Source organism: Castor canadensis, chromosome 14 (assembly GCF_047511655.1).
Source record: "Castor canadensis chromosome 14, mCasCan1.hap1v2, whole genome shotgun sequence".
NCBI classification, from domain to species: domain Eukaryota; kingdom Metazoa; phylum Chordata; class Mammalia; order Rodentia; family Castoridae; genus Castor; species Castor canadensis.
Window position 1 is genome coordinate 62,900,181 of NC_133399.1, and position 12,890 is coordinate 62,913,070.

Genomic DNA, 12,890 nt, shown 5'->3' on the forward strand with positions numbered 1-12,890 from the left:
AGGTCTCAAAAATAGCACCCCTTAACACCTGGTTCCCGGAATTGGGTTTTGACCTACATGCTTTGCTCCCTGATTGCAGTCCTTGGGAATTACGCCATAATTACGTCTATGTTTGTCCCAGGAAGAGGGCTGATAAGGGCTTGAGAAAACAGTGTGGGGGAGCCAATGATTACTTTTGCTATTCTTGGGGTTGTGTGAGCACGGGGGACATTTACTGGTCACCTTCAGTAAAAGGGGATCTCAACGTCAGAAATGACACCCCCTCGACCCTTCCTAAAAGCCATAAGATCAAAACCTGTACCCCCAGCAGTAATTGTCACTTCATCCCTATCAAGATAATCTTTACCAGCACCGGTAGACAAGATACAACCTGGGAAACAGGAAAGACCTGGGGGCTAAGGTCCTATAACAAGGTCTGGTCAGTCTCAGGAGGACTATTTACCATCATCCTACGAAAAGGAGTTCCCAACTCTCCAAAACCCATACCCATTGGCCCAAACCCTGTCTTAATTCCCCCGGTGATACCTAAACCAGCTACGGCTCCCCCGATGACTCCCAGATCTGCAACTGCAGTTCAGGAACGTCACTCCCCAGGTATATATTCCCATACTAAGAGCCTTCCTTTCTCCTGCTATCCTATCTGGGAGTTGATGACCAAGACCTTTGAAGTACTTAACTCCTCCCAACCTAACCTGACAAAAGAATGCTGGCTCTGCCTAAATGCTCAACATCCATTTTATACTGGAGTAGCCATAATCGGAAACCACACTCGGGTCAATCTGACCCAGTGCTCCTGGGGACTAAATGGTAAACTTTCTCTCCAACAAGTGACAGGAACAGGGACTTGTGTTCGGTCCCCTAAAGCCCAGCTCCCTATAGGGCTCTGTAATCAAACCATTGATATCTCAAACAACACTTACTCAGCTACATCAGGGTGGTGGGCTTGCTCCACAGGACTAACTCCTTGTATCCATGGGACAGTCCTCAACAAAGGTAACGGTTACTGCGTTATGGTGCAACTGTTCCCCAGGATAACTTACTATGAAGAAACTAGATGGAGCTAGCCTTTTCCCCCATTCCTTCTTCCAGAACTAAGAGAGCTATAGGGGCAGCAGCAATTTTACTATCCTCGTTGGTTGGCCTAGGAATAGCTGGGGCAACTGGGGTTGGTACCTCAGCCCTAATTTTTCAGGACAAAAATTATAGGGCTCTCCAGGTAGCCATCAGTTCTGACCTCAAAAATCCAGAACAGTCAATCACTAAATTAGAAGAATCTCTAAACTCCTTGGCAGAGGTTACTCTACAAAACAGAAGAGGCCTAGACCTCCTCTTCATGCAACAACGAGGCTTATGTGCAGCCTTAGGGGAGGAATGTTGCTTCTATGTTAACCACTCGGGTTGTTAGAGATTCCATGACGTTGCTTAGAAAAAGGATCAAGGATAGAGAGCCTAAAAGCTCAGGATGGTATGAGCAATTGTTCAGTTGGTCTCCATGGCTCACCACCTTACTCGAAGCTTTGACAGGGCCTATAATACTCCTCCTATAAATGCTGACTATAGGACCATGTATAATTAACCGGCTGCTAACTTTCATCAGAGAACGGGTAAATACAGTCCAACTCATGGTGCTGTCGCAATATCAACCTCTATATACTATAACCTCTACCTCCTCCTCAGACCCATGATTGGGCCTGAAGAATTTACTATGAGAAGGGGATGTTGGGCCCTGTTTAAAAAATAACAGGGACATCATCATTTCAGGCTCAGGCTCTTTGTTCCTTAGAACTGACCTGAGCACGACCTCATGCCCGGAATGCACCATAACCTGGGTATGAACCCTCCTCTGGAACGCACCATCTCAGCCCTGGTCCAATCATAATTAAGTAAAGCAGGCCTTTGCTCAAGGTGACCAAATGAGGAATAACTCTAGCCACATTCCTCATGGCCAAGACACAGTGGAGTAAAAGCCAATCCCAATATGCCAAGATGCCCTTACCTGAATAACATCCAATCTGTTCACCCCCAGGATGGGAAGTCCTGCCTCCTGCCCTTCCCCAATAAAAACTCTGTCGGGGTGAGGCTCGGGGCTCTCTGTGCAGATCTGCTGTGTTGGTGAGGTCGGAGAGCCCGAGTTTAAGCCCGAATAAAGGCTCTTTGTTTTTGCATGCGACTTCGGACTCCTGAGTGGTCTTTTGGGGTCTCGCGATCTGGGCACAACAACAGGTGACCCCATCAGCTGACCTCACCATTCCATACTGGGATTTGAACTCAGGGCTTCTTGCAGGTGTTCTACCACTTGAGCCACATCTCTAGCTTTTTGTTTTTTTGAGACAAGATCTTGCTGTTGGAACTTTCCATTCTCCCACCTCTGCCTCTCGAGGGCTTGGATTACAGATGCACACCATCATACTTGGTGCTGACAGCTGTTCTACGTTGGCTTTTTGCTTTCTTTTTTTTTTTCCTTGTGGTTAAGGCAGATAACTTGCTAGTGTTATCTGGTAGGAGTGTTACAGTCTTAATGTTAAAAAAAATAGGAAGGAACACATACATGAACTTCAAAGATAGACTGGCTTCTGTTTGTAGTACTTATTAAAGTTGCAGTCTCGGGCAAGTTCACTACCTTCAGATTCAGTTTTCTCATCTTTAAAAATGAGCATGGTGGTTGCTACTTCATGGAGTCTTTGGGAGGACTGAATGAGCAAAGGCCTTGATCCTGATAGGTCACTCAGGAAATATTAGCAGTAGCTTTTTCTTTGTCATTTTTCCTTTTTTTTTTTTTTTCCTTTGGCAGTGATGGAGTTTGAACTCAGGTCCTCACGCTTGCTAGGCAGGCACTCTACCTCTTGAGCCACTCCATCAGCCCTCATTTTTCCTTTTGATGTTCCATACTGATGAAGCAGCAACACTTTACATGAATTGAACTTCACTTTCCACCTAAAGGTATAACAAGAATAATAATATTTAAATAAAAAGAGAGCAGACATTTATAATATGCTAGGCTTTGATATAAGCACCTTACCAGCCTTACATAATTGTCACAGTAACTCTGATTAGGTACCATTGTTACCTACTTTTCAATTATGGGAAATGCTAGTTTAAGCCAGCTAAGAAATTGAGATTTGACTCCTGCCAGGCTGACTGTAGGGCCCTCTTCTTACTTACTGTATTTTGAAAATTCCACAGATGAAACAAACAAAAAAATTAAAGAAAAAACAAAAGCCAACCAACCAACCAACCAAAAAAACACTTTCATTGGTTTCTGAGACCAAGAGTCATTGTGTTGTTGAAGAAGAAAAATATCCTGGATTTAATAGTAAATCAAGAGAGAGCTGTGAGAGAGAGGCACATGCTTTAGATCCAGGTTTTTAACCAGAGCTCTGTATCATTTTTATATTTCTAATTATATCTTTAATTCTCTATTCTGTGGCTCATACTTAGAATCCAACCTCTGGAGCCCTGTGAGGCAGATCTGCCATTCCTCTGGGAGCAGATCCTTGCTCCACCCTGCCCTCCATGGGGCCTTTTGCCCAAGACATCAGACTCTTGGAATCTTGGGAATAAAATTTATTCTTTGGGACCATTTAGTGCCTTTTAAATTCTTTTAAAAAAAGATCAGCCATTTAAAATAGATGAAAATCTTGTTTGAAACATCCAGAGAATCATATGCCCAAACAATCCACTGCTTTGTTGCACTTCCCATAAAAGACTTAACACATCAGTAATCAGAATTCCTCATGTTGTGCTGAAGTTTTTTCCTTAGTTGATCGTTAGCCATTTTTCACCAAAGACCAAACCTTTAATTTTTTCTTAATTTTTAGGATAGTTCTTTTCTCTTGAAACCTCGCTAGAAGGAAGTGACTTAATATAAATGACTTCTGGAATTCAGTCTTCTAATGGCAGAAAAATTAAGTGAAAAGGGAATTTTAGACTCAGGACCTTTCTGTAGATTTGGTACTCTCCTCAAATAGGCTGTGTGGGCTTGAGCAAGTCACTTCACCAGTCTGGTCTTGGAGTGATGTGGCATTAGGACTACATGATAGCAAAACTTCGATTTAGTTTAAAACTTTTGTGCTTCTATGTGATAACCCTGCAAGATTATGTTTATTAAATCTTCCGCACAGTCGCTAAAAGATTATTCATTTGTTACAGCAATTTTTGATGTCTTCTTGTCTGAAGAACCTCCAACTGCTCTGTTGATAGCCCAGGAAGACTGCATGCTGTTCACTCTTGATGCCAAGCCAGGCCCTCTCAGAATCCCGGATCTTAGTCCTTCATGGAGACGAGCTCCCAGCAGGAATGGCAGTGCAGGAAATTGGCACCCAGATGGTCCCGCCATGTGAAATTGTCACGGGCTATGGGCTGACGTGAGAACGCCTGGTAACTGGACTTGCCCTCTGTCAGTCACCCAGAGCAGGACAGCATGGTGCGGGTTCACAGGAGGAGGCTTCTGGCATCTTGCCTGTGCGTGACAGCTACTGCCTTTCTGCTTGTCACCCTCCAGGTACCAAGAATTTGGGTTGTGTAGTGTTGGTTCATTCCTGGGGCTCTTGCCATTTTCCATTCCTCCCCAATTCCATTTTCACAGAACTCCAAGTTCTTTACTTTTTGCTTAATCCTTTGGGTTAGGGACTTTCTATTCTCTGAGAAAGGGAGAATGTTATTATTATTATTTTTTCCTGCTGGTGGTACTGGGGATTTAGGGTTTCCCACTTGCCAAGCATTCTATAACTTGAGCTATGCCCCTAAGTACTTTTGCTTTTAGTTTGCTTTTCTGGTAGGTTCTTAGGTTTTTTCCTTGGTTGGCCTTATACCTTGAACTCCTGAGTAGCTGCAACTGCAGTTTTATACCACCATGCTTAGCTTTTTATTTGGGGTGGAGGGGGGTCTCATTAACTTTTGCCTGGACTAGCCTCAAACTGTGATCCTTTTATCTGTCTCCTGAATAAGTAGGATTGCAGGTGTGTGTCACTACTCCTGGCTTGGGAGAATATATATATATATATTTAATTGGTTGGTACTAGAATTTGAACTCAGGGTCTCATGCATGTTCTACCACTTAAGCTACGCCCCCAGCCCTATTTTTGCTTTAGTTATTTTTCAGATAGGGCCCTGCATTTTTGCTCAGGTCATCCACAGACTGTGATCCTCCCACTTATGTCCCCAAGAGAATAGTTTTTTAACTGACAAAACCGATGTTTAGAGAAAGGGTATAAATGAGTATAGTGAATGGGTGTGCATTGAAGAAACAAAATCATCAAGATTGGGGTCAGTTTGTGATTCTTTCAGGGTCCTGGTTTTAGAAAAACAAAGTAAATTTCTGTCTTACTGGGTGGATGGATGGTGGATGTCTCCTCAGTGTTTCCTGGCCTCTTCTAAAACAGCGTTTTTAAAGAAATGACTATTCTGTGCACAGTATGTGAAAGATATTCTATATATTGTAGTAGGTGAAGAATGCAAACAACTGCATTTATCAGTTTCCTGATACAGACTTGATACAGTCCAAAGATTGTGTTAGTGGGAGTGAGTTGAAACCTTTCTCTAGTCTTCCCACTTATTTCCAAAGTCATTTGTTCTGAAGTTTGTTGATTTCAAGTTAAAATAAAAATTTCTCAGTGATGGTAAAAGTTTGGCCTTGAGCTCAGATATGTTCTGCTCCATTGAAATACCAGCTGTCCATTTCACAGTTCAGAGGACTGTTACAGATATTTGAGGATGTAAGTAGTTCAGGTGTGGGACTAGTGGAAACCAGGTGTCTCCAGGATTTTTGACTACAGAGTGTCCCTTCTTTTGATTATCTATGAATGACAAAGTGCTTATAGAAGCACTTCAGCAGTGGAAATGCTGGTCTATACTTTTACCACCTTCTGCTGCCTGATTAGCATTCTGGGCAAAGGAAACATTTAACTGCTTTCTTATCTGTCTTGGAGGAATCTAGGTCCTGCTGAGCTGGAGCTGTGGTTTTCCTGCCTCTCTCTATGAGAAGTTAAGAAGGAGCTTTGATCTTACCAGCCATTTACCATGGCATTATTTCCAGGCTGAGAGGGTCTGTGTTTAAACTAAGGGCTTTTCTTTTGATGTCAGAATGAATTGCCATGTTCTTTTTGGTGTTGCCAAGAACTCAGGGCCTCGGCCATGTTTTTGATGTGTGTGTCATCTCTAAGTTTCTGGAGCAGGAGAAGTGGTGTGAGTACTGGAGTGAAACCTTTGTCTGGCTCAATTTTGGTTTTACCACTAATGGTGTGGTGTGGGCTGTTTCCCAATCCTCACTGGCACATTGGGTGCTTCATTGTCCAACATTGTGGTAATGTTAAAAACAATTTTTTAAAAGACACTGCCAATGAAAAAGTATAATGCTTATGTATTCAGAACCATTACTGTTTTTACTGCTTTGTAGGGTAGACAGATAAAATGATCTGCCACATAAACAGGGTAGAAGAAGGATAAATGAAAAGAAAAGTCATGGATCTTCTGTTTGTCTGCTAGGGCCCTTATAACAGAGTACCATGGGCTGGGTGACTTGAACAACAGAAATTTATCTTCCTTCTTTTCTCCTTCCTTCCCTCTTTCCCTCCCACAGGGTCTTGCGATAAGGTAATGATTATAAAAGCATTTTAAAAGCCACACACTTGTGATGATCCTTCTGCCTCAACCTCCTGAGTGCTAGAATTACAGGTGTGTGGCACCATGCCTGGCTCCAGAGATTAATTTTTTCACAGTTTTGGAGGCTGGGGAGGCCAAGATCAAGATATCATCTGGGTTGTTTCTTCTGAGTCATTTCTCTTTGACTTACAGATAGCTTTCTCTCCCTGTGTCATCATATTGCTTTCTTTCTATACTTTCCCTTTTATTAAGACCAGTTATACTGGTCGAAATGGCCTAATTTTAACTTAGCTATTTCAGTATCATATCTCCAAATATAGTTACATGCCACTGTCCTACAGGTTAGGGCTTCAACGTACAAATTTTTGGAGTATATAGTTCAGCCTACAACAGACTCTATAACATAAATTATTTAATTAATGAAAATCTAAGCCAGAAAATATAATATTTACACAGTTAAGTTAAAACATTGTTGTCATCCACATTTAAAAGTATTGTGTCTGTAATTCTTTGGGTATATAAGTAGTTTTCTTTTTTTAATTATTATTTAGCTAATCCTCCCCCCTTTGAAATGTATTTTTCTTTGTTTCTGAATTTTACTTATTCTTTAGTTGAACAAATGATTCATGAATATGTTTGGAGTGTTAAGCAAAGCTTAGACATAATAGCATTTCACCTGGATATATATTAGCATGATTTTCTAAATTTTAAAGATAAGCACTTTAAAAAAGTTAACATAAACACTATCTCACCCAGTAAAATAAATAATAATTATTCAATACCTTCTATATATGCTAGGCCTGTTAAACTTTTCCCAGCTGCCTCAAAAACTTTTTATAATGGGTTAGAGTCTGGAATAAACAAATTCTACACATTGCATTTTGTTGTATGTTGCAGGAATTGAATTTTGTGATTATTTTTTCTTTTGGGAGTTTCTTTTGCCCCACATTTTACTCCATGTCATAAATTTGTTGAAGAAACTGGCTTTTTTTGTCCTTTTGAGTTTCTTAGATCATGGATTTAGCTGACTTTATCTTTGGGGTTTAGTTTAATAAATTCTTCTATCTCTCATATTTCCTGTAAGTAAGCATATCTAAAAGGAGAAATACATTTTCAAGAGCTCTTTTAAAGAAAAATCTGTCATTAAAACGATCTATGTTATTGTATATGAATTTATACTTCACATAGGAGACATTGATCAGAAATGTGGAACAAATTTTATCTTTGAAGTTATATCCTGTGGCCCTTTAAAAGCCTTTTTTTAAAAAAATTACTGGTTGTACATTCACAGGGGAAGGTCAAATGAAAAGGTAGTTTGGGCTATAAATCTGCTTTATTCCATCAAGCTTCTGGGGAAGAGCCCATTATTATATTATAAAAATGCTGAGAAAGCGATTGGCGAGGATTAAAACTTCAGTTTTCAGTTATTGATCTGCTGGCTTAATGTGGACCTTGGTGTCACAGGGATCCATGATTTTTTTAAAGCTAATATATTCCTTACTGCTTAGGGAGTACTACTTCACTTAGTGGTTCTTCATATTTTTGCAGTCCTTGGATACATTTGAAAATCTAATGAAAGTTACAGACTCCATGTGATCAGTGGTCAGTGGTCAGTGACCTTTTCCCATACCAAGAGTAGCAAGCACATAAAAAAGAGACTGTTCTTGGCTGCTCTTCTTCCATATATTTTTTGTTAGTTTGTTTTGAGATAGGGTCTTGCTGTGTAGCCCAGGCTGGCCTGGAACTCACAGTGCATAGGCTGATCTTTTTTTGTTTGTTTGGAGGTACTTGCTAGGTAGATGCTCTACTAGGCTGATCTTGAACTCAGTCCTTGTGCCTCAGTTTCCATGCTGGGATTACAGTTATGTGCCACCAGACCTGACTTTTCTTATATACTTTAAATCATCTCTAGATTACTTTTAATAACTAGTACAATGTGCTATTTAAATAACAGTTATGCTGTATTATTTAGGAAATGGTGATAATAAAAAATTCTTTATGTTCAGCACAGATGCAGTTTTTTCTTTGAATACTTTTGATGCACAAATGGTAGAATTCATGCATGCAGAACCTGTAAGTACAGAGGGCTGGCTACATAAAAATGTAAATGTGCCTTTCTTCAACCTGTTTATTTACTTCGTAGTCTGAACAAAGTACTAAAATTTCAGTTACATATAGGTTAGCCCTTTCCTAACATATTTATGTACGCCATATCAATATCAAATCTTGAAGTCTGGTGAAAAGGCAGCACTTTTGGAGAACAACTGCCCTACCGACTCTGCCCTCCAGATTACTGTGTTTGATAGCCCAGCTGTCCAGTGACTCAGACCTAACAGTACTCAATGGTCCCCTCATACAGAAATTTCAGACAATTGAAGAAAAAAAGAAAAATAAATTTAAAAAAGGGACTTTGCAGATGGGATTAACATGACACACCTTCAGGAGGGGAAAGGTTTTGGCATCTCTCAAAGTTCGTGTGTTAGAAACTTAATCCCCAATGCAACTGTGTTGATAGGTGGGACCGTTAAGAGGTGATCAGAACATGAAGGCTCTGTCTTTATGAATGATTACTACCACTACCATAGGCATGCGTTAGATATTTTGGAATATCCTGGTAAAAGGATGACTTTTGTCTCCTTCCCTTCTCTTAAACCCCTTGACCTTGGACTTTCCAGTCTCCAGAACTATAAGAAATAAATCTCTGTTCTTTATAAATTACTCAGTCTTAGGTATTCTGTTCTAGCAGCTCAGAATGGACTAAGACAGCAGGTTAACCTGAATTATCAACAGAAACCCAAAGTAATCATGAGTCATTAAGGGTAGAGAGTTCCATGTGTGGTGGTACACATCTGTAATCCCAGCACTCAGAATGCAGAGGCAGGAGGATTGAGAGTTGGAGGCCAGCCTGAACTATATAGTGAGACCCTGTCTCAAAAAACAAAGGACTGGGATGTAGCCCCTAGTAGACTTGCATGTACAAGGGCTTGGATTCCATCCCCATCTTTTTCTGACTGTGGTGAGAGAGAGAGGTAATGTCAGAAGAGTCAGAGAGATGCAGCATTGCTTATTTTAAAAATGAAGGAAGGGGGCTATGAGCCAAACATTGTGGGTCACCTCTAAAAGTCAAGAAACTGGATTTGCCCTTAGAGTCTCCAGAAAGGAACAGAGCCCTGCTGATCCAGGGAAGTCAAACTTCTGACTTCTAGAACTGTATAATAACAAAATACATGTTGTTTTAAGTAAGTATGCTTGTGGTAATTTGTTACAGTAGCAATAGAAAAATAATTGGTGACTACATCATCAAGATGAATGGGAGATATACCCAAGAAAATGAAACAGTCTGACTCTGGTTATAATTGTCTTCACTTTTAGGTAGTGGTTGAGCTGGGAAAGTTTGAGAGGAAGAGCCTGAAAAATTCCAATCTGCAAGATGGATATAAAAAAGTGGAAGGAGAGCCTAAACTTCTCAATCCATTTCTTAAGAAAGAAGCCTTGACCTTGAGTGGGAAGAAAACGTTGGAAATTGGCAGTTACCCCATTATGCTCTGGTGGTCTCCACTGACCGGTGAAACTGGGAGACTGGGCCAGTGTGGGACAGATGTGTGTTACTTTACCATCAACCGCACCTACGTCCATCATCACATGACCAAGGCTTTCCTCTTCTATGGTGAGTAGGGCTTTCCCTATGCTCCCTTGGATTGTTGTCTTACTCAGAGCAGGGTTACTGCTTATTTCCCAAGACAGATGGTGGAAGTCCCTTGCAGACACTGCACACCTAGTTTCCCAAGTTTGCTATGTGGAAGGCCTGAGCCCTCAGCAAAAACTAAAACCAAACAAACCTGAGCAGCATGGATGTGGTTGGCTGGGTCACTTGGTATTTGTGGAGAAGAGATATTTCTTCTCACATTTTCAAGTTAGGTGTTGTGCTTATCGAATTTGCTATTCATGTGTTTGGATATTGCTTATCAATTTAAAATGTCACTTGTGATAATGGAAGGATATTTGGATTTTCCATGGCAGGTGTTTAATTGGATATAGATCAAGCATGATGTTCTTTATTTCTTTGATGTTGGATTAAAAGGATTGTTTAGCATCAGCTTTCAGGAGCAAGTTGGCATTCATTAGTTTGGGGTTTGATGCTTGATAGGCAGGCTCTCTACCACCTGAGCCACATCTCCATCCCTTTTTGCTTTAGTTTATTTTTCACATAGGGTCTCAAGATTTTTGCCTACGGCTGGCCTCAGACCACCATCCTTTCACCTTCATATCATACATACCTGGAATTATAGAAGTATACCATCACACCCAGTTTGTTTTTTGAGATAGGGTCCCTGTGACCTTTGCCTGGACTGGCCTCGAACCTCTGTGCTGCCATCTCCTCACCATGGCTGGCCTCACCAGTTCTTGAGGTTGATAATTCATTGTGCTGGAATTGAAGAATCACCAAACCCAGACAGATGTAAAAGTGTATCTCTTATCCAGAATGCTTGTGACTATCTGGAAGTATTTCTTTTTTTTTCTTTTTTTTTTTTTTAGTTTTTGAAAATTTGTGCATCAACAATGAGATATCTTAGGGACAAGACCCAAATCTGAGCACAACATTTATTTTGTGTTTCAGATATACTTTATACACATAGCCTGAAGGTAATTTTATGTAATAGTTTTGTTCATACTTATTTATGTTTTTTGGTGGTCCTGTACTTAAAAATCCAGATCCTGGCTAAGTGGTCCAAAGGCCGGCTAATCCACTTGCTTCCCACTTTTACTCCTTTTTTTCCCTTTTATTTGTCATTTATTTTGTCAGTACCTGGGTTTGTGCTTGCTGGGGCTCTGGGGCTTGAGCCATGCAGCCCGTCTGCATAGGCTTCAGGAATGGGGGCTCTGGGCCAGGCCAGGTTGGCAGCTTATTTGTCATGAGAGAACAGCAGCCAGAGTAGCACCAAGTGCTTGTTTTGAACATCATTTGATTTCAAATCAAATATATATATATATATATATATATATATATATATAGTATGTGGGATCACATTGTAACACCCTTTTAAAACCCCAAAATTCTGAATTTTGAAACAGGGTCCTAAAAGCTCGGATAAGAGATTATGGTTCTCTCTTTGTGCTATACTTTGGGGTGAAGCAAAATTAAGTGTTGAGTTTAGTTTTCCAATTTTTGTTTGTTTTTTGAGACAGGGTCTCCCTGTGTAGCTCAGGTGGGCCTTGAACTTGTCCTCTCTGCCTCCTGAGTGGTGGGATTACAGGTTTGTGCTGTCATACCTGATAGCCTGGATTAATTTCCCATTTTTAATAAAAACCCTAAGATGTGTTTCAGTTATATACAAATACAGAGATAACATAGTAAACACTTATGTACCTACCACATAGCTTGAGAAATAAAACATCACAACTAAAACTGAAACCATCAGTGAGCTCCTTTCTGATCATCCAGATGACATTCTGCCAGTCCAGTTTCCTCAGTTTTTAACCCTAATGTGTCCTTCTGTATTTTTCTGTCCCTCTTGAGCTATGCCCTCAACTCTTGCTTTGGTTTGTTTTTCAGATAGGGTCTTGTGCTTTTGCCTGGGCTGGCATCTCCCATTTCTCATTATTCCTTTGCTCTAGGTCTTTTCTGAGGGCAGAAATATAGTTTCTCACAGAGGCCTCCTTTCCTCACCTTCTTTCTAGAGTAGTGTTCTCTTTACTGCTTTCTGATGGTGTAAGTTCTTAACCCTATTTTATTTTTTGTTTCATGTCACCCCGGAAGTTGTTGGTGGCTAGTTTACCAGTCTTGGGAAGAACATGGACTTGGGTTCACTGTATCCTCACTATTACAATAGTGCCTGGCCTATAGGAGACTTTAGCCAACATTGTTGAACAAATGATTGAATGAATTACACAAATGTGATGCTTACATGGGTTGAGGAGGAAATGGGAATATGTGTAATTCTTATCTTTGCTGAGTTTGAGATGTTATATTATTTATCCCAGGTCATCTCTGGCATTCTTCTTCCAGGAGTTTATCAGACCCTATAACTAAAACCATGTTTTGTTTAAATTACATTTTATCACATTTATTCATATACATAGCCAAGTATACATTTGGGCATAAGTTTTATTTCCAGGAAACAGAAGAATCTGCCCCCATTTTTATAGAAACAAATCATTTGTATAGAAACAGTCATTTTCAGCTGTTTAGTTCTCTGTTTTCTAAGTAACATGCTTATATTATCATTCTTTATAATTTTGTAATTTTTTAATTTCAGGTATTACCTGTCAACTTCCCAAGAAGGAAGATG

At 40.3% G+C, this 12,890-nt stretch overlaps 1 protein-coding gene across 9 annotated transcripts in view; it reads left to right on the forward strand.

Moving 5' to 3' along the window:
• Fut10 (fucosyltransferase 10) overlaps positions 1 to 12,890 on the forward strand; it is a 190,576-nt gene that overhangs the window by 11,877 nt on the left and 165,809 nt on the right. For all 9 annotated transcript variants that reach the window (XR_012441445.1, XR_012441444.1, XR_012441443.1 and 6 more), the window contains exons 2-3: positions 4,150 to 4,501; positions 9,973 to 10,267. Coding sequence is in view for 5 of the 9 variants with exons in the window: in XM_020161666.2 (XP_020017255.2) it covers positions 4,421 to 4,501; positions 9,973 to 10,267 (376 nt within the window). In the remaining 4 variants the exon portion in view is untranslated. The remainder of the gene's footprint in view (positions 1 to 4,149; positions 4,502 to 9,972; positions 10,268 to 12,890) is intronic.